Here is a 21,850-nt window from a genome sequence, read left to right as displayed (position 1 = left end):
CAACATCACCTGGACATCTAGTTCTCAGATCTTCCAGGGCCGGTTTCTGTGATTGGCCCATCTCTACTCTCTTCCCTGCCATGTAACCCTGCCCCTTTTGTTTTATATCAGTCTCGATTCCACAAGTAGTTTACTTATGTTGACATGAAGTAGAGTCACATACTACATAATGATGTTTCAGTCAATGATGCACCGCATGTGTGATGGTGGACCCACCAGATGAGGATGGAGCTGTGTAATGGAGTAGGCTATATCATCTAGGTTTGTGTAAGTACACTCTATGATGTTTGCACAATGACAAAATCACCTAATAATGCATCAGCAGAGTGTATCTCCATTGTTAAGCAATACACGTCCCAGTGTAAATATATATATATATATCCCAATGGCCCGGTTTGTTGATGAAAAAGTTTGTTGGTTTTTTCCCACAGCTTTATAGCTTTTTGTTCTGGGTATGTGAAACTAAAAGGTAATTATGTGGTGTAAGTACCCAACGAGTCAGGGCTGCATTTTTGGATAAGAATAACCCAGCATCGCCAGCCTGCTTTAGACTGGGAGCCAGGAAATTACAAATTATAAACAAAGAATAGGACTCAGCTACTGAAGAGAACACATTCAAGAGACATGGGAAAGCCCTGTCGGTGTCTTGGGCAGCAGTGTTCTCTTTGGGAAAGTACGGGAGATGGCTTACATCAGAGGTTGGCAAACTATGGGCCAAATCTAGTCTGCATGTTTCTGTAAATACAATTTTATGGGAACACAGCCATGCTTATTTGTTTATTTGGTGACCATGCTTGCTTTTGAACTACAATATTTACTGTCTGGCTTCTTTCAGAATAAGGTTGCCAACCCATGACCTAAATGATCCTTCTGCTAGGTCCCTCTGTCTCTAGAATCCATGATGCTGTGATGCTCTGGGTGATAAAGTCAAAGGGATGCAGAAATGGAGGGGTGATGCACTGGCTTTTGACAAGGCTTGAATTTAAAAGAGGCTCTGTCCTGTTCAGGTCTAATCCCTTTCCTCTAATCCCTGCCTCCCATCCCTTCTGCCTTCCTGTCTTGCCAGCAGCACTCACAGCTGGAGCTGCCTGGGGAAGACTTTGATTGCACAAAGAAATCCTGTAGTCTTTCTCTGTGGAAGACAGGCTTTGTTTGTATAAAATCCTTCAAACGTATCAGCTGGAAAAACCCCTTTTTTTCAGTGGGAAATACCGTTTTCCACATCGAATATATAACTGCTTTACCTTGCCAGGCTGGGGAAATTTTGTGGAGGAAAATGGGCTCTGTGTCCCGATGTGTGGCCCTTGTCCTCTAGGCAGCTCCTGCTGGAGAAGATGGATGATACCCTGTTCCTTCCCCGCTGGACACAGGTCCTGCACACTCATCTACCTCCTATATTATCTCACAGGAACATTGTATGATTCATGCTGGGATGTCATCTTTATTTAATTGATTCAATTTGTAGATTGTTTGCTCAGTTGGGTGTGGTTGGCAGGAATGGGATGAAGTTTTGTGTTAGGTGGGCTGTGGCCAGAGGGCAGGAACCAACTGAGCCTCCTCACTGTGTGCTGTGCTTAACAGAGCCACACCTGCAAATGGAGTGTAAGAGGGTCATTGAGTATTTTCATGAGGAAAATTACAGAATAAAAATGGCCATTATGTGGGTGTCTGATTTTGCATGTCATATGGTCAGTACGTTTATTGATTTCTTGCTCCTTAAACTGACAAAAGTCCCCACTGATTTTGTATATACTTATACATATACATACACCCATTGTATTAGTCCGTTCTCACACTGCTCTAAAGAGCTACCTGAGACTGGGTAATTTATAAAGAAAAAAGGTTTAATTGGTGCACGGTTCCACAGGCTGTGGAGGAAGCATGGCTGGGGAGGCCTCAGGAAACTTACAGTCATGGCAGAAGGCAAAACGGAACCAGGCACATCTTACCTGGCCGGAGCAGGAGGAAGAGAGAGAAAGGGGGAGGTGTTACACACTTTTAAACAACCAGGTCTCATGACAACTCACTCACTATCGTGAGAACAGCAAGGGGAAGCCCACCCCCCATGATCCAGTCACCTTCCACCAGGCCCCTCCTCCAACAGTGGGGATTACAGTTCGACATGAGATTTGAGCAGGGACAAAAATCCAAACCATGTCACATAGATATATTCAAATTTGTGTTGACATTTGTGTAATTCTGGTTTTGGAGTAATTTTAGATACATAGAAAAGCTACATAATAATACAAAGAAGTCCTATATTCCTTTCGCCTGGATTCCCTTAGTGTTTAATTTCATCACGCCAGCTTTATCAGTCCCGGCCTCCCTCCTGCCCTATTCCCTCCTTCTGAGACATGCTGTCCTCCCAACCCTAGATGCTTAAGTGAGTAATTCCTAACAATAACCTTCTCTTATCTGGCAATACAATTACCAAATTAGGAAATTAACATTGGTAAAATGCTGTTATCTAATCTACAGATCTTATACTGATATATTTTACATACAGAATTATTAATAAAAGAAATGGAACTCATTTCCTTGTGCTGGGTATTGTTTGTCATGGGCTTTCTTTATGCTTATGGTTTTTGACTTGCAAAATATAACAAATGCAAAGCATATTTAAAATCTTCAGAGCCTCGAGAGCTGGGCATGGTGGCTCAAGCCTGTAATCCCGGCACTTTGGGAGGCTGAGGCGGGTGGATCACAAGGTCAAGAGGTCGAGACCATCCTGGCCAACATGGTGAAACCCCGTCTCTACTAAAAATACAAAAATTAGCCCGGTATAGTGGTGGGTGCCTGTAGTCCCAGCTACTCGGGAGGCTGAGGCAGGAGAATCACTTGAACTTGGGAGATGGAGGTTAAAGTGAGCCAATATCATGCCACTGCACTCCAGCCTGGCAACAGAGTGAGACTCTGTCTCAAAAAAAAAAAAAAAAAAAAAAATCTTCAGAGGCTCAAAATTTGAAAGAAAACAAGTTGCTTTCTTCACTAACTTCACTCTGATGTTAGAAATTGTTAAGATTTCAGAAAAGTATGAATAGTGACAGCATTAGTAATAATAATGATGGCTAGCAATGTCTTCCATCCTCTGCTGTATAATTTGGGCTCAGCACTGCTGACCCTTGTGTCAAGCCTAGCTGCTGGTCAGTATGTCCTGCCCTTTCACAGATATGAGCAGCTGTGCAAGTATGAGATCTCAGATAGGTATTTTCTGGTAAATTCTTGTGCTGATCATGGCCAGCGCCATTTCTTTGGGGGACAATAACTGGTACTAATAAATGGTCACAAAGCGCCATTTCTTTGGGGGACAATAACTGGTACTAATAAATGGTCACAAACCTGTTATTTTCTTTTGCCCACAGTCTCTTATCTCAAAAGTGGAGCTAAAATATTTTTTTTTGGGGGGGGGGTCAAGAGAGACTCAACAGATTAAATAAAAACTATGGCTCTTTAGCAAAATTTTTGTGGGAATCCAGAAGGGAAACTTATACCATTGAATATAAAAGAATGTATTTGTAATTCAGAAAGGTTTTTTTGTTTGTTTTGTTTTGTTTTTGTCCCCTGACAATCTGAGGCCCATCTAACATGTGCTCCTATTTGAGCGTGATGTTTGAACACCTGACCATTGCCTCTAATGCTTGTCTCTGTAGAGCTCTTTCCTTACTCCTCCCACTCCAGCTACAGAATGGATTTACCTACACTGCATAAAATTGACAAGGCTGATATATATTTTCCGATCAAAATTCACCCCCTAACATATCTCCTTAGACATAGTGCTCCTCTGTTATGAGCTCTTTGCAGATACACATCTTATCTTTTCTAGAGCATAAATCTCTGCTCCCTTTGACATGCATGGTTATAGAGTGCTTAATGCCATAGCTTGAGTGTGTCAGTTCTTACTGATGGACACATCTGTGTTTTATCTTCTGGTTAGCTCTGTGGAGAAAGTAGGGCAAACAAAAAAGATAAAGGGAGTCTTTTAAAAAATGTCTTGGCCGGGCGCGGTGGCTCATGCCTGTAATCCCAGCACTTTGGGAGGCTGAGGTGGGCGAATAACGAGGTCAGGAGATCAAGACCATCCTGGCTAACACGGGGAAACCCCGTCTCTACTAAAAATGTAAAACATTAGTGGGGTATGTTGGCAGGCACCTGTAGTCCCAGCTACTCAGGAGGCTAAGGCAGGAGAATGGCGTGAATCCGGGAGGCGGAGCTTGCAGTGCCACTGCACTCCAGCCTGGGCGACAGAGCAAGACTCCGTCTCAAAAAAAAAAAAGTCTTGTCTTCTCTTTTTGTTGAAGTGGCTCCAATACGCTAAGCTAGAACATCATACATTGAGGCACACTGTGTGCTTTGGGGCAAGGTGTCATCCATTAAGAGAGTCCAAATCCTACCATTCGGTCCTCTAAATCTGATAATAAATAACAGAACAGGTCAAAAGAGCCTTGTGTGTTAGAGTCACATTAGAGAGCAGAGCTGCAGGTTTTTTTCTTTCTCAATGTTTATTTTAGGTTCTGGGGGTACATGTGCAGGTTTGTTACAGAGGTATACTGCGTGATGCAGAGGTTTGGAGTATGATTGAATCTGTCACCCAACAAGTGAACATAGTACCCAACCCATCTACCAACAGGTAGATTTTCAACCCTTGTCCTACCTCCTCCTCCTTGTATTCGCCAGTATCTATTGTTCCCATCTTTATGTACATGTTTGCCCAGTATTTTGCCCCCATTTATAAATGAGAACATGCGGTATTTGCTTTTCTGTTTCTGCATTACTTTGCTTAGGAAAATGGCCTTTATCTTGATATTTTTTAATGGCCATGTAGTATTCCATGGTGTATTTGTACATTTTCTTTACCCAATCCACCATGGATGGGCACGTGCCTTTGCTGTTGTGAATAGTGCTGCAGTGATCATACAGGTGCATGTGTCTTCTAGGTAGAACAATTTCTTTTATTTTGGGCATATACCTAGCAGTGAGATTGCTGAGTTGAATGGTAGTTCAACTCTTAGTTCTTTGAGAAATCTCCAGACTGCTGTCCACAGATTTTTGCCCTCAAATCTGAACTAATTTACATTTCCACCAGCAGTGTGTAATTTCCCTTTTCTTCACAGTCCTGCCAACACCTGTTATGTTTTTAGGTTTTTTGTTTTGTTTTGGAAACAGAGTCTCGCTCTGTCACCCAGGCTGGAGTGCAGTTGTGTAATCTCGGCTCACTGCAACCTCTGCCTCCCGGGTTCAAGTGATTCTCCTGCCTCAGCCTCCCAAGTAGCTGGGATTACAGGTGCCTGCCCTGATAATTTTGTATTTTTAGTAGAGACAGGGTTTCACCATGTTGGCCAGGCTGGTCTTGAACTCCTGACCTTGTGATCCACCCGCCTCAGCCTCCCAAAGTGCTGGGATTACAGGCGTGAGCCACTGCGCCTGGCCTATGTTTTCACTTTTTAACAAAAGTCATTCTGACTGGTGTGAGATGGTATCTTGTGGTTTTGACTTGAATTTTCTGATGATTAGTGATGACGAGCATTTTTTCTGTCACATGTTTGTTGGCTGCCTGTATATCTTCTTGTGAGAATTATCAGTTCATGTCCTTTGCCTACTTATTAATGTGGTTATTTGCTTTTACCTTATTGCGTTAAGTTTCTTATAGATTCTGGATATTAGGCCTTTGTCAGATGCATAGTTTGTGAATATTTTCTCCCATTCTGTAGGTTGTCTGTTTACTCCATTGATCGTTTCTCTTGTTATGCAAAACCTCTTTAGTTCAATTAGGTCCCGCTTGTTGATTTTTTTTTATTACAGTTGTTTTTGAGGACTTAGTCATAAATTCTTTACCCACACCTGTGTTGAAAGGGTGTTCACTAGGTTTTCATCTAGAATTTTTATAGTTTGAGGTCTTACATTTAAATCTTTAATCTCTCAAGTAAATTTGTACATATGGTATAAGGAGGGTGTCCACTTTTATTCCTCTGCATATGGATAGCCAGTTATACCAGCACCATTTATCAAATAGGGAATCGTTTCCCCATTGCTTACTTTTGTTGACTTTGCCAAAGATAGTTGTAGGTGTGCAGTTTTATTTCTGGTTTCTCTATTCTGTTCCATTGGTCTATGTGTCTGTTTTTGTGCCAGTACCATGCTGTTTTGGTTTTTGCAAATTTGTTGTATAGTTGAAGTCAGGTAATGTGATGCCTCCAGCTTTATTCTTTTTGCTTAGGATTGCTTTGGTTATTCAGGCTCTTTTTTGATTCTGTATGAATTTTAGAATTTTTTTTCTAATTCTGTGAACAACGATGCTGGTAGTTGATAGGTTGCTTTGAGCAGTATCTACCAACCTACAAAGTTGGTAGATTGCTTTGAGCAGTATGGTTATTTTAATGATATTGATTTTTCCAATTTATGAGCATGGAATGTTTTTCTATGTGCTTATGTCATCTATGATTTCTTTCAACAGTATTTTGTAGTTCTTTTTGTAGGAATCTTTCACTTCTTGGTTATATGTATTCCTAGGTATTTTATTCTTTTTGTGGCTGTTGTAAATGAGATTTCATTCTTGATGTGGCTCTCAACTTGAATATGATTGGTGTATAAAAATGCTACTGATTTTTGTGCATTGACTTTGTATCCTGACCTTTTACTGAAGTAATTGATGAGTACCAGGAAGCTTTTGACAGAGTCTTAAGGGTTTTCTAGGTATAGAATCATATCACCAGCAAAGAGAGATAGTTTGACTTCTACTTTTCTTATTTGGATGCCGTTTGTTTCTTTCTCTTGCCTGGTTGCTCTGGCTAGGGAGCCCACTCCTATTCAACATAGGAATAGGCTGGAGTGCAGTGGCACCATCTCAGCTCACTGCTACCTCCACCTCCCAGGTTCAAGCCATCCTCTCACCTCAGCCTCCTGAGTAGTTGGGACTATAGGTTCATGCAACCACACCCAGCTACTTTTTACATTTTTTAAGAGAGACGGGGTTTCACCATGTTGCCCAAGCTGGTCTCGAACTTCTGAGCTCAAGTGATCTGCCAGCCTTGGCCTTCCAAACTGCTGGAATTACAGGTACAAGCCACCATGCCCAGCCTGATTGGTAGCTTTTTAAGTTACCGATTCAATTTCAGAACTCATTATTGGTCTGTTCAGGATTCAATTTCTTCCTTCTTTAATCTTGAGAAGTTGTATGTTTCCAGGAATTTACCTATTTCCTCTAGATTACTGACTGTGTGTGCACAGAGATGTTCATAATAGTTTGTGAGGGTCTTTCGTATTTCTGTGGGATTGGTTATAATGTCCCTTTGTCAGTTCTCGTTGTGCTCTTTTGGATCCTTTCCCCTTTTCTTTGTTAACCTAGCTAGCAGTCTATCAATCGTGTTTATCCTTCCAAAGAACCAAGTTTTGGTTTGATTGATCTTTTGTTTAAATTTTTACATCTCAATTTTGTTTAGTTCTGCTGTGATTTATTTGTTTTCTTATGTTTGCTTTGGCGTTAGTTTGTTCTTGTTTTTCTGGTCCCACAGATATGATGTTAGATTATTAATTTGAGATCTTTCTAACTTCTTGATGTAGGCATTTCATGCTATAATGTGTCCTCTCAACACTTCTTTTGCTGCATCTCAGATATTTTGTTACGTTGTGTCTCTGTTTTCATTGATTTCAATGAATTTTTTAAATTTCTGCCTTAATTTCATTGTTTATGCAAAAGTTATTCAGGAGTAAGTTAATTTTCCTGTAATTATGTGGTTTTGAGAGATCTTCATGGTATCAATTTCTATTTTTATTTCAGTGTGGTCAGATAATATAGTTGGTATGATTTTACTTTTTAAAAATTTATTGAGACTTGCTTTATCACTGAACATGTGGTCAGTCTTAGCATATGTTCCTTACGCAGATGAAAATAATGTGTATTAAGTGGAGTATTTTGTAGGTTTCTGTTAGGTCTAATTGGTTATGTTGAGTTTAAAAACAGAATTTCTTTTTTGGTTTTCTGCCTTAATGATCTGCCTAACACTGTCAGTGGGATCTTGAAATCCCCCACTATTTTTGTGTGGCCGTCTAAATCTTTTCATGGGTTTACAAGTGCTTCTTCTATGAATCTAGGTGCTCTAATGTTGGGTGTTTATATACTTAGGATAGTTAAGTCTTCTTGTTGAATTGAACCCTTTATCATTATGTAATGCCCTTCCTTGTCCTTGTTCACTGTGGTTGGTTTGAAGTCTGTTTTATTGGATATGAGACTAGTGACCCCTGCTCTTTTTTGTTTTCCATTTGCAAAATACATCTTTCTTCCTCCCTTCACTTTGAGCCCAGGGTGGTTATTACATGTGAGATGGGTCTCTTGAAGACAGCAGATGGCTGGGTCTTATTTGTTTTACCCAACTTGCCACTCCGTACCTTCTAAGTGGGGCGTTTGTACCATTTACATTCAAGGTTTATATTGATATGTGAGGTTTTGATCATGTCCTCATGTTGTTAGCTGGTTGTTTTATACTTGATTGTGTGATTATTTTATAGGATATGTGTGCTAGGTACTTAAGTGTGTTTTTGTGGTAGCAGGTACCACTCTTTCATTTCCATGTTTAGAGGAAGGACATCTGGTCTGATGGTAATGAATTTCTTTAGCATTTGCTTCACTAAAAAGGATTTTATGTCTCCTTTGCTTTTGAAGCTTAGTTTGGCTGGATATGAAATTCTTGGTTGAAATTTGTTTTCTTTAAGGATACTGAAAATAGGCCCCTAATCTCTCCTGGGTTGTAAGTTTTCTGCTAAGAAATCTGCTGTTAGGCTGATGAGGCTCCCTTTGTAAGTGACCTGACCCTTTTGTGTAATGGCCTTTAAGATTTTTTTTCTTTCATGTCAACCTTGGAGAGTCTGATCAGTATGCATCTAGTATGGCACCTTGCTGGGGTTCTTAGAACTTTTTGAATTTGAATGTCGACCTCCCTAATGAGATTGTGGAAATTTTCATAGACTGTATCCTCAACTATGTTTTCCAAATTGGTTACCCTGTCTCCTTCTTTCTCAGGAATGCCAGTGAGTGGTAGGTTTGACCTCTTTACATAGTCCCCTATTTCTCCATGGTTTTGTTCATTCTTTTTCATTCATTTTTCTTTATCTTTGCCTGAATGAGTTGATTCATCAGACTGGTCTTTGAGCTCTGAGATTCTTTCCTCAGCTTGGTCTATTCTGTTATTAATGCTTGCAACTGTGTTATGAAATTCGTGTAGTAAATTTTTCAATTTCACAAGTTCAGTTTGGTTCTTTCTTAAAATGGCCATGTCTTCTTTCATCTCTTGGATTATTTTACTGGTTTCCTTGGGTTGGATTTTAACTTTCTGCTGAATCTTGTTGAACTTCTTTCCCATCCATATTCTGAATTCTGTGTCTGTTATTTGAGCCATTTCAATCTGGTTAGCAACCACTGCTGGAGAGCTAGTACAATCATTTGGAAGTAAGGAGACCCTCTGATTTTCTGAATTGCCAGAGTTCTTGCCTGATTATTTTTCATCCAAGAGGGCTGGTATTCTTTAATCTTTCTGAAATTGCTGTTGCTTGGGTGGGGCTTTTTGTTTTTATATTCTTTATTTTTCTGAGGGTTTGAATGGGGTGTATGTCATGTATAGTCAATTGGCTTCATTTCTGGGTGCTTTCAGAGGCCCAAGGTTCTGTGCAGGATCTTTATTTGTGGCTAGATTCCTGTTCTTCAGCAGTGATGCGTGGTGAAAGAATTTTTGTTTGGTGGTGTAATTCAGGCTACAATCCAGTGGATGGTGCATAAATGTAAGGGCTGGCAGATAGGCTCTTACTCTGTGGCACACTTCTTTCGTATTTCAGTGCATTCACAGCAGCAGTGGAGAGCTGCAGTTCTTAAGGGGAAATACTGGTCCCACCCACTGCAGTGCTGCTGTGGTGACTTAGGAGGCATCAAGATGGCCTCCTGGGATATTTTGAAAATAGACTCAATGCATGGGATTTGGGAGATTCTACCATTACACACACCTTCTCACCACCTATTCTTTTGGGGAATACTATGCAGGGAGCGCTATTCCCATTATATGCGTGTGTGCAGCACCGCACCCCCAGGGCACATCCATTAGGAAGCCCATAGAATGCAAAATAAATAGACGCCTTGGAGTTGTGTACAGGACAGCCCTGACAATCAATACAAGTTTATACTTTCTGTAATAAACAGACATAAAGAAACAAGCAAAGGAGTTTTGTTTGTGTATTTGTTTGTTTGTGTGTTGAGATGGAGTCTCGCTCTGTTGCCCAGGCTGGAGTTTGGTGGCACAATCTCGGCTCACTGCAACCTCTGCCTCCCGGGTTCAAGAGATTCTCCTGCCTCAGCCTCCCAAGTAACTGGGATTACAGGCACGTGCCACCAGGCCTGGCTAATTTTTTTTTTTTTTTTTTTTTTAGTAGAGACTGGGTTTCACCGTGTTAGCCAGGATGTTCTTGATCTCCTGACCTCGTGATCCACCCACCTCAGTCTCCCAAAGTGCTGGGATTACAGGTGTGAGCCACCGCACCCAGCTGTAAAGGAGCTTTTAAAAAGAGCCACGCCCCACAAACATTCTTCTCTCAGTCGTTTTACTTCTGCGTTTTCTGCCCACCAACCAAGTTTAGGTGGTCTTCTCTTTACAGGCATATGACATATCATTTTTACTGCTTGTCTCATTAAAAGTTTTTTTTTAGGACCAGGCATGGTGGCTCATGCCTGTAATCTCAGCACTTTGAGAGGCCGAGGCAGGTGGATCATCTGAGGTCAGGAGTTTGAGACCAGCCAGGCCAACATGGTGAAACCCTGTCTCTACTAAAAATACAAAAATCAGCTGGGCATGGTGGTGCACACCTGTAATCCCAGCTACTTAGGAGGCTGAGGCAGGAGAATACCTTGAACACAGGAGGAGGCAGAGGTTGCAGTGAGCGCCATTGCACTCCAGCCTGGGAGACACAGCGAGACTCTGTCTAAGAAATATATATATATATATATATATCTTTATACACACAAGGATACAAGCAACAAGGATACAATCTAATATGCCTACTGCTTTTTTACCTAAACTCTACATTTAAATATTAACATGTTAAAAATTTTAAAATATCACAGATAAAAGATATGCTGCCTGGATAAATGAAGCCAGTCAGCTTATCATATCCTGACTCAGGCACTATGGCTACAAGGCATTCTGAGTGCTCAGCAGTGACCTTGTGGGGAAAGAGAAGTAAATGGGGATCCCATGGAGCTCAAGTTCAAGGAAAGGCACTATAAACATGGAGGCACTATAAACATGGAGGCACTATAAACATGGAGGTTTATGGCATGCAGTCAGAGGGCAGGAACTGCCTGAGTTAGTGTCCTGTGCTGCGCTTTCCAGAGCAATACAGTGAACAGTGGAGGGCGCTACTGTGGAGTCTCTGGGTGAAAGTTAGGATGATATGGTGGCACCAGCCAAACTTCTGAGGGTTCACAGGCAGACAGCAGCTCTGGAGGGGAACTAAAGTGTACCCAGGAGTTGAAGCCCTTCATCAGCTAAGGCTCAGACAGAGTCAAGGTAGGGTCAAAAGCACTCAGTTTGGGACCATTTCTAGAGCCAGTTTCTCCTGCAGGGAGCATCAGTTATCTGTTCCTCAAGCAAATTTATATTAGACATCACAGTCCCACATCCTTGAAGATGCATTGCCAAAGGTGCCAAGTGTGGTTTCATTGCCTCAGGAATTGGAGCTGTCAAGTCTTTGCAAGGTGCAGACCTTTAGTAATTGAAACTATACTCATTGAACATGGGCATTGTTCAAAGAAAAACTCTGGCTGAATTGAATTTAAAGGAGTTTAGTTGAGCAATGAACAATTCACAAATGAGGCAGCCCCCCGAATCACAACAGATTCAGAGAGACTACAGGGGTGCCTCATGGTCGGCACAAATTTATAGACAAAAAAGGAACATGACGTACAAAAATCAGAAGTGGGGTACAGAAGCAACTGGATTGGCTACAGTTTGGTGTTTGCTTTATTTCAATACAGTTTGAACATTCAGCAGTATATGAGTGGTTGAACTATGGCTGCTGGGATTGGCCAAGACTCAGCAGTTATTACGGGTGCACACACTTAAGTTAGGTTTCATTCTTGTCTGCCTATTAAGCTAGGTTACAGTTCGTCCACAAGGTTTCAAATATAGAAGTACAGAGTTATTCTTAGGCCGTATTTAGTTCACTTTAACAGCATGTAGTCTTCTAAGAAGACTGGCAAATTGAAGGGGTAAGGTAAAATATGTTTTATTTTTTTCTTGGGCGTATACATGCCAAGACAAGTACTATTTAACAAGTGAGAAAAATGCATTTGATTAAGATCTTTTTTATACATGATCTGAGCACAGGAAAAAACTCTGTAATCAGTTTGACCCAAGTTCCAAGTTCAAGCTTTGTTATTTATTTGAGATACTGGGTAAGTTACTTATCCTTCAGTTTCTGCATCTTCAAAGTGAGAGTAATGTTGGAAAGTATAAACAGACCAAGGATCCAAGACAAAAATTATTAAAGGAGAGACCCCTTCATAACTTGTAACCTTTCACTCGCCATCTATATATGACAGCTGTTATAGGACTATTAATTCTGTATCTCTATTCTTAGCACAAGTATAATATCTGATATCCATTCATGCCACAAATGTGTATCGGTTACTGTGATCTGGTCATCGTACTGAGTGCCCGAATAGAACATTGAAACAAGCAGACAGTCACACTTGGTAGGCTCCAAAATGTTAATTGAACACATTAATGAAAAGGCAGAGGTTAAACTCCAGTGTCCTTAAAAGATGAAAAGATCTCCGGAATGCCATTGTTGTATGTAATAAGACTGGATTCTTTGTACCTCTCTTTCTGTCTCCATCACTTCCAAAAGCTATACTAAAAACTAATTTGAGCCACCCTAAGAAATCAGCAACAACCCTCCCCACCCCATCTCTACTCTGGGGCTGCCCTGGAATTCCGCCACAGTCTTTTTCTATCGACTTGGCAGGTGGCTATGGTATGCTGCTTTCTGTCCCGTTAACCTCTATTTTATCTGTCAAGAATAGTATTCCCCATTGTTGAAAGCAGCAATTTGCCAACCAAGCAAGCTTGGAGTCCTGTTTGATGGAGCATTACGGAGAGCAAAAGGGAAAGTTTAAACAGATTTGCTTCTCTAATTTCCTGAAAGGATCACAGACAAAACTTGCCCTCTGGAAAAATGCTTTCTGTTTGCATTATAATAACAAGCATTTATTGCCATGACATGGGCAGAGAGGCCATGGAAGAATGGTCCTGTATTTCCTGGTTTTATTTAGTTTCATTACCACTCATGAAAAGTATGCAGAAACAGTTTTTTTCTATGACTGTAAAACATGTTGCTAATTTCTTGTTATTGAGCACACAGGTTTTAACAACAGGATCATGCTCAGAGAGAAAATCTGTTTTCTTTTTTCTTTGGAGAAGTTCAAAGTGACAAGCCTGTGCCTGGTAAACCCTTAATCTCTCACAGAATTCTGGATGTTTTGCTTTCACATTTATAGTTTTATGAAAAAAAAATCCTGTTGTATCTGGTTTATTTCATTAAACTGAAGTTCTACAAAACATGTGTGTAATATACAAGGAATGCTTCAGAATAATACAGCCGATGTGAGTGATATGAACTGGAAAGTAAGCTTCATGAGACCAAAGACTCTGTATTGTTCCCTGCTGCATCTCCAGCTTCTATAACACACCAAAACAGGTAGCAGGAGCTTACAATTTATTTGTGACTGTTCCTATCCAACAATACAAATGACAATTTCAAAGAGGGAATTTTCAGGCTTCAAGCTCTCGAACTCTAGAGGTGGTCATACCTCAACCCATCCCTTGCTTTACACCCAAAATGGGATCCATCTCTTACTTGAGCAATACTTTAGCAAGACCCAAATCTGTCTGCATTTCTCCATTACATTTCCCATCCCCTCACTCCAAGCATACTGTTCCCTGGCCCCCCACATTCACGCTTGACTCACTCCTGAACATCTGCAGGTCTTGGCTTAGATCTCACTTCTAATTTAAGCTTCTCTTTCACTGACCTGACCACACTACATAGATCACTTGCAATATGCTGCCTTCGCATCCTGGATTTTTTCTACAAAGCACGTATCACAATTATCAGTAAATAAATGTCTCAGTATTGCTTAATGCTTATTTCCTTGACTAGACAATAAGCTTCTTGATAGCAGGAATTATATCTATATTATTCCCAACAAGCTCCCAGTACCCAGTGATTCATTCATAGTTGGAGCTGGCACTCACTGAATGTTTGTTGAATCAGTGAATAAATTGAGAGAGGGAGCGAGGAAAGGGAAAAGGGAGGGAAGAAGAAAATCAAGAATCAGGGTTGAATGACAGTATTTTTTCAGATTTGCTTAAATTCTATTGATACACCTTACTCTAACTAGACTGATCTTGACCATTTTTCCTCAAAAGACATGTATGCATATGTACTTTTGTATATTTTTTGAGGCTACTTTGATTGGTTGGCTATATCTCAGTATAATTTGTGACACTATTAAACAAATTCATATTAAACCACTTTTGATTTAATAATTATTTTAAAATTGCTTAGTAAATGAAAAGCCTTCATGTCTTAAATGAAGGACTCTCTTTCTTGTAAATCACATTGAACATTAATAGCTCATTTCGGACCTTAACCGGCTGTTGAATTTTAATCCCAAATTTTGTAAATCATACACACAAACTTGCATATATATCTGATTGATGGCCATATTTTCTTATATCCTCAAACATTTTTCTGCTATTATGGTACACTCCTTAAAGATCTTTACTTAATTTCCTGCCAGTTTTCATCTGGTAGATATTTAGCCTGATACATTAACTATCTGTTTTGTGACATAAACAAGAATGGATCCAGATAACAATGACTAGAAATTACAATTACACCTGAGCAAGACAAGAAATTGGATTTGCCCTAGGAAGAGGGTAGTGTGGTGAGAGCCGGAGCCAGCTGGTGCTGAAAGCTCTGCTCTGCCTCTTTCAGGTGACAGCAGGGCTTGGGTAGGTGGGTGGGGTGGTTTAGTTTCTGACAATGGTAGAAACTTACAGATCCCTTGATAAAGAAAAGCAAGAAAGTCTTTGTTCATTCACTCCTGTCTTAGATCTGGTTCCCCAGAGTGGATCCTGAGATGAGGATTTGTGTTCAAGTGATTGAGGAAATGTGCCAAGGAAAAGCCAGTGGGGAAGTGGAAAAGCAAGGTGGGGAAGGAGTAAACGCCCAGCAGGGTGCAGTTTGTCATCTGAGGGCTCAGCCTCAGCCTGAACTCACAGTGCTGGGAACATTCATTATCATTACACTGCAGACTTTGTGCCACCTGGAGGGAAGAAAGCCAGGTGTGCACACTCCAGTACAAGTCCATCGCTGGCAGTGGGTCACACCAGGGGGCACTTCAGCTGTCAAAGAGCTGGGACAGAGTAATGCCAGTCACTCATGGGTCCTCTGAAGAGCGTTGCAAATATAAGCTGTTAGGAGCAAACAGGAAGCTGGAGATTGAGAGTCCAGAACCAGCAAAGGGACACAGAGGAACTGGCTGGAGAATCTACAGCATTGGCTGTAGCTCCCCTGCCACTTACGAGATGCTGAAGCTTAAACTTCTGCTATTTTATTGACTTCTCTGCCAAAAACAAAAGCAAAACCAATATTATCCTCTCTCTCATTACCCTCTGATAGCCAATCCTTTACTAGCTTCTTTTTCCATCTTTGTTTAATAAATATGTCTACTGTCACATACACTGTTTTCAAATAACTAGCCTCAGCAACTTTTTCTTAAGTGCCAAATAATTAATAAAGAATTATATACTCTACTTTTCATGTTAGGTTATGGAACTATGTATAGGGCAATACATTATTAATAATGAACAATTGATTGTGTTCTGTGTTATGAGCCCAGTGCTAAATAGATGGACCACAAATTTTGCCGACTCTTTGAAATGTTCTAAACTAGTGGTCATCTCTTCTCTACCCATTAATTCCCCCTCCTAGATGTATTTAATCCAGCTAAAGAATAATTCAAATTGGAGATTATTCCCAAGACTCACAACCACATTAGTTCATGGTTGTCAGCAAATCTGACCTGTGAAGGAGGACTCGGTTACCCGTGAAAAATGCGTATTCTATCAGTATTAATGGAGGTCATTGTGCCAGTGAGACCTACCCAGAGGTGGAGAGGCGATCTTTCAGAATCTGTTACCCTGTTCAATTTAACACACTCGCTATGAGACCGGAAATACACACTTGGTTTGGGAAGTTCTCTCCAAAATTTCAGTGCCAAAACAGGACAAGAGTTACTTTTAAAATAAAATACTAGATTTACTGTTTTTCAGGTATTAGCTGCCTGCCTGCTTTGCTTCCTTTCTACTTTTCTTTTACCTTGCCTTTCATTCAACAGTTATTTATTAGGTGCTTGTCATAGGCCTGGCATTTCCATGATCTAGAAGTAGAATTTCTGGGTGCAAGGAGTCATAAGTGTGAAGCTCTCATGTCAGCAACAAGGCTGATGTGCTCCAGAAAAAGTGATCACTGTGGCCAGAGATAAGACACAGGAGAGAGTGGTCATGAGGTGTGAGAGGTCAGCAGACATTTAAGCCCTCATAGGCTATAGGAAGGACATTGATTTTTGAGAATTCATTAAAGGGACTTTTTTTTTCCTTTTCTTTTCTTTTTTTTTCGAGCCAGAGTTTTATTCTGCCATCCAGGCTCGAGTGCAGTGGCGCAATCTTGGCTCACTGCAACCTCTGCCTCCCGGGTTCAACTGATTCTTATGTGTGGGCCACTTGCACTAATTTACTCTGTGTGCTTGATGTCTGTGTGCTTACGTAATGGCCTAAGAGCTTTTAAGATGTGGAGGCTCTTGATCGAATTCGCCTGGCTAATTTTTGTATTTTTGGTAGAGATGGGGTTTCACCATGTTGGCCAGGCTGGTCTTGAACTCCTGACCTCAAGTGATCCACCCACCATGGCCTCCCAAAATGCTGGGTCATTACAGGGTTTTAAGTAAGAGCGTGGCTTGATCTGGTTGATTTTTTAAAAGACAGCTGCCTACCTTGCTGTTGGTGATGATATAAGAAGAATCAGGGAGACAAGAAAGCAATGACAGCAGACCAGACTGCCTGGGGGATGATGCGGGCATTGGAGAAGGGAAAGGATACAGGATAGATATGGGCGAGAGTGGCAGAGGACTTGCTACTTATTAAGCAGAAGTCCTGGAGCAGGTTATTAAACTTGCCTTGGCCTCAGTCTTCCCTTCTGAAAGATGAGAATGATACTCATGTACTTGCCACATTGTGTTCCTATGAGAATTAAAGCATTAATGTTTACTCCATGTAAAGCTTCATGACAGTCTTGAGAAAATGGTAATCAAAACACATTTGCTATTTTTTAATTATTCATTGGATGTGGAAAGGGAGAAATCAGGGATGACACCTAGGTTGAGGACTGAACAACATAGCTTGATGTCTGTGTGCTTAGGTAATGGCCTAAGAACTTTCAGGATGTGGAGGCTCTTGATCAGATTTTGCTGCTGTTGACTCATGGTGACCACAAGCCAGTAACTCCCTTAGCTCTATCTTGCCTTGCCTTTTTATCTGTGTATGGGGCACATGCTAACTACTTCTCCAGTAAATGTCCAGTGAAGATCCAAAGTTTAACTGCACCTTATACCTAACAGTCTTGGTAATTTTCAGCAGGGAAGTTATTAATTTTTCACAAATGAACAAGGTAAAAGTGGCTATGTTCCACGGTGAGCAGGTCTATGCAAACCCAGCCCCATAGGCTGAGAGGCTGAGAAAAGAGGTGAGGAAAGAGGCTGACAAGTCCAGTTTCTCAGAAAAAAAGCATTTAATAGGGACTTACGAACAGAAGCCATGTCTTAGGCAGCTGCAAGATGGTGGATCTTTGCACCCGCCCTCCAGAAAGCAGCCTTTACATAGCAAGCTTCTAGGGTACAGATACGTGCAGCTGGTCACATCTCATACTTTCTTGCCAAAACTTGTGACCTCTAGGGAGATGAAATAAACATCTTTATGAAAGGTTATCTATGCCATAGGCATTGTTTCTTTATGGGGGGTTATCTACACTATGGGAACACCTCGGTATGCAGGAGTCAAACGCTGGTCTTCATTGAGGTTTCGCTTCAAGATGGTGTCACTCTTGCCAAGCAACAGGCTGTTTTCCTGCAGACTGCTTGTGAAAAGAAGGGATGTGATTTTCTCTTTTTTTTTTTTTTTTTGAGACGGATTCTCGCTCTGTCGCCCAGGCTGGAGTGCACTGGTGCGATCTCGGCTCACTGTGACCTCCGCCTCCTGGGTTCAAGTGATTCTCTTGCCTCAGCCTCCTGAGTAGTTGGGATTACAGGTGCCCACCACCTCACCTGGCTAATTTTTGTATTTTTAGTAGAGACGGGAGTTCATCACGTTGATCAGGCTGGTTTCGAACTCCTGACCTCAGGTAATCCACCCGCCTTGGCCTCCCAAAGTTCTGGGATTACAGGCATGAGCCACTGCAGCTGGCCCCGTGATTTTCAGTCTGTGGCTTTTATGTTCAGTGACTGTGAAATCCAAATGTCTTGCTGTTTATGTTTGTATCTAATGTAATGCAAAACAAGAACCAAAAGGAGGAACATGGTTGCTGTTCGAGCATCGTCTGATAAGATGGTAAGACCGGCTGAAAAATGAATTAGAATTGAAGCAGAAAGTACAGTGTCCAGTATAAGATATAGAGGCCTTCTTTACTGTGCACACAAAAAGAGTAACTTGGATGTCATTAAGAAAGAAAAAGCTAATGAATGCAAAAACCCATTCCATTAACCCAAATAGGGTATCTGGGGACGCCAGCCTATTCTTGGGATCTGGAACCCGGGTTTGAGTCCTGGCTCACTTTATTCCAAATTATAAGCATATTACTATGGGTAAGTCACCAACTTCTTTAAATGCTGAGGAGCATTTTTGTCAACCATGTTGAGCTGGTACTCCACCTTACGATGTTGATAAAAGAATTGACAAAGACAATATAGATAAATAAATCTACTTATTATTTTTTAATATTTTGGGTGTGTTATGACTATTAAGGCTAATCTAACTCTGAGAAATCAGGACCCATTTGGACACTTGTCATTATATTTTCATTTAAATGATACTTTAATAAAAATAAATAAATAAATAAATAAAAAATAAATGACACTTTATCTTCAAGGTGAGTGTTGATCCCAGAAGAATCTGGGAATTTTTGTTTTCTGATTCAAACAGTAGAGAGTAAGTCACTTGAGGATTCCACATACATAGCAGTATTCACCTTAGCATCAGCCATTATCCTTCAAATGGGTTGCCTCCTCAAAGTGGCCCTTTTGCAGAAGGATTGCATCAACATTTAGATTTTTTCCCTAAAGTACTTTGTTATGCAGGTGAGCTTGGGCGATGTCAGTTAGAATTAACTCCTTCATCTCATATCCTGGTTGCTGCTCTTCTTCTCTTTTTTTGACCAGGGTGTGGATATTGGTGGAGGAGACTAGACTTCTCTTCGCCAGTGTGAGAGGTAGACATTGAGACCCTTCTGAAATGCACCCAGCCATTCTTGCTTTCTTCACTGGCAAGATAACTTTCAGCACGTTATGATTCCATTTAAGCGAGGATACCATATTCCTAATGGGTGTTTCAGAACCCACACACTGGAAGCAATAATAAGAAGGCCTGCTGCAAAATCATCCTCATCTGTGTCTTTCTTCTTTCCCTTTCCTTTGTCCCTAGGGAAGTGTGAAATCGGCTGGGCCTACTACTGCACGGGAGCAGGTGCCACTGCCGCCATGCTGCTGTGCACATGGCTGGCTTGCTTTTCAGGCAAGAAACAGAAGCACTACCCATACTGAGATGGAGCCACCAAGAGCAGACAGAGGAGAAGACGGGCCGAACGGGCTTGGAGAGGTCAAAACATCCACCTACCTTCAAAAGGTGGAATAGTAGTTCTAATCCAATACAATGCTAATAAAATGAAACCCGATAAAATCAGGAACATGATATAGGAAGGAAGGATTATAGGAGATTTGTGGGAGGAAAAAAAGGAGAGTGTAGAATGATGGAGAAAAATGGACCAAAGCCTAAAAATATTGCAGGGCATTGGGTGGTTCTATTCCACAGAGTATTGTTAATATACAACACACACACACACACACACACACACACACACACACACACACCCCAAATCTATATATGCAAACAAGGGTTTGGGTTTTAGGTTTTTTTTGTTTTGTTTTGTTTTAGGTGAGGACTCAGAAAATCCAAAGGGCTAGTAGAAACAGTGTTATGCTGGGAAGCAGGGTACCCCCAAAAATGTTCCCTGTAGGTCACGGCACTCCCGAAAGCACACAAGCACATACAGACATATGCATCCTCACACACGCCCATGCACAAACGTGGATCATCGCACAGACTTTACGGGAGGTTTAGTGGTGCATTTCTCCTCTGTTTTCTTTTTAATATACATTTAAAATACAGTATTATCACTTTATAAAGCATATATTAAACCCAATAAATGGACCAATAAGCCAAACTATCAGTATTTTGTATACCCTGCATAAACTCTAATTTAGTTCCTCAACATATTTTCAGTGTTTATGCAGACCTTTAGAGTTAAGCCTTTGTATTTCCATGTTATTCAACAATATGCAATATTTCTCTGAGTAGCTTCTGCTGTGATAGTCTTATGAAGAAAAGGGGCACCTTTCTGTCCACTGTAGGAGAGAATTCAGCCGAAGATATGAGAATAACGAGAGACATTTTCCAGTCATTGGATCGTGTTTTCTTTTGTCCATTATTGTACTGTGCTGTACCACATTTATTTCTATATTCATTTTGTAAAAAATTTAAAAGTGCTATTTTGTTTGTATTTGAAAATCTCTGTGAATAAATTCTCTCTTTGATCAATAGCTAGATGAGTCATGGAGTGTTAATTTAGTTATTGGATTTGCCTCCTTAATTTCTTCCATGTAGTTCTTCAACTACTATAGTCTTGTAAAATTTCCTTTTCTCTTTTAAGGCCTCTTATTAATTCACTCACTAATCATCCAACAAGGCATTGTTCTAGGCACAAGTGTATTAAAAATGAGTAAGACAGTTTCTGCTTTCAACATGAATTCTTTGCAACCAGAATTCTAACTTCCTGCTTATTACATTTCAGTCATAACCAAATTCTGAGGAGAGAAGAACTGCAGGTCTGTTTTGTATTAAGTTTGAGAATATGGGTGGTATTCAGATGTGATTTAGGGCAACAAGAGCTAGATTGTGGTTCAGGAGGTGACTGGACTGACCGTCTCCAGCATGGTGACATGACTGTTACAGTTGCCGGTGACTTGCTGTTCCTCCAGCTTCTACAAAGTGCTGGGTTTCTTCTGTACTTCTGTGTCAGGGAAAATTTTCTATCACTGCCCTTCAGGGATGTTAGCCATTTGAAAAAACTTATCTCAACAGCCCTGACCCTCCAGCAGAAAGTCTTCACAGAAGAGAAGGGTTTGGACCCTCACATGGCCCCTTAACAGAACTAGCTCTTTCAGGGCTAGGTGTGATGGCTCACGCCTGTAATCCCAGCGGAGGTGGGGAAATCACATGAGGCCAGGAGTTTGAGACTAGCCTGACCAACATGGCAAAACTCCTTCTCTACTAAAAATACCAAAAAAAAAAAAAAAATTAGCTGGGCATAGTGCTAGGGGTGCTCTCCTGTAATCCCAACTACTCAGGTTGAGGCACAAGAATTGCTTGAACCCAGGAGGTGGAGGTTGCAGTAAGCCGAGATTGCAACACTGCACTCCAGC

The 21,850-nt window shown here is 40.9% G+C and overlaps 1 protein-coding gene across 1 annotated transcript in view; it reads left to right on the top strand.

Moving 5' to 3' along the window:
- LHFPL6 (LHFPL tetraspan subfamily member 6) overlaps positions 1-20,968 on the top strand; it is a 272,648-nt gene extending 251,680 nt beyond the window's left edge. The window contains exon 4 of the mRNA XM_017854155.1: positions 19,794-20,968. Coding sequence (XP_017709644.1) covers positions 19,794-19,912 — 119 coding nt within the window. The 3' untranslated portion in view covers positions 19,913-20,968. The remainder of the gene's footprint in view (positions 1-19,793) is intronic.
- The last annotated feature ends 882 nt before the right edge of the window (positions 20,969-21,850 follow it).

This window comes from Rhinopithecus bieti, unplaced genomic scaffold, assembly GCF_001698545.2.
Source record: "Rhinopithecus bieti isolate Rb0 unplaced genomic scaffold, ASM169854v2 scaffold_35538, whole genome shotgun sequence".
NCBI lineage: Eukaryota > Metazoa > Chordata > Mammalia > Primates > Cercopithecidae > Rhinopithecus > Rhinopithecus bieti.
Note: the sequence above shows the minus strand (reverse complement) of the source record. Positions and strands in the feature narration are given on the sequence as shown.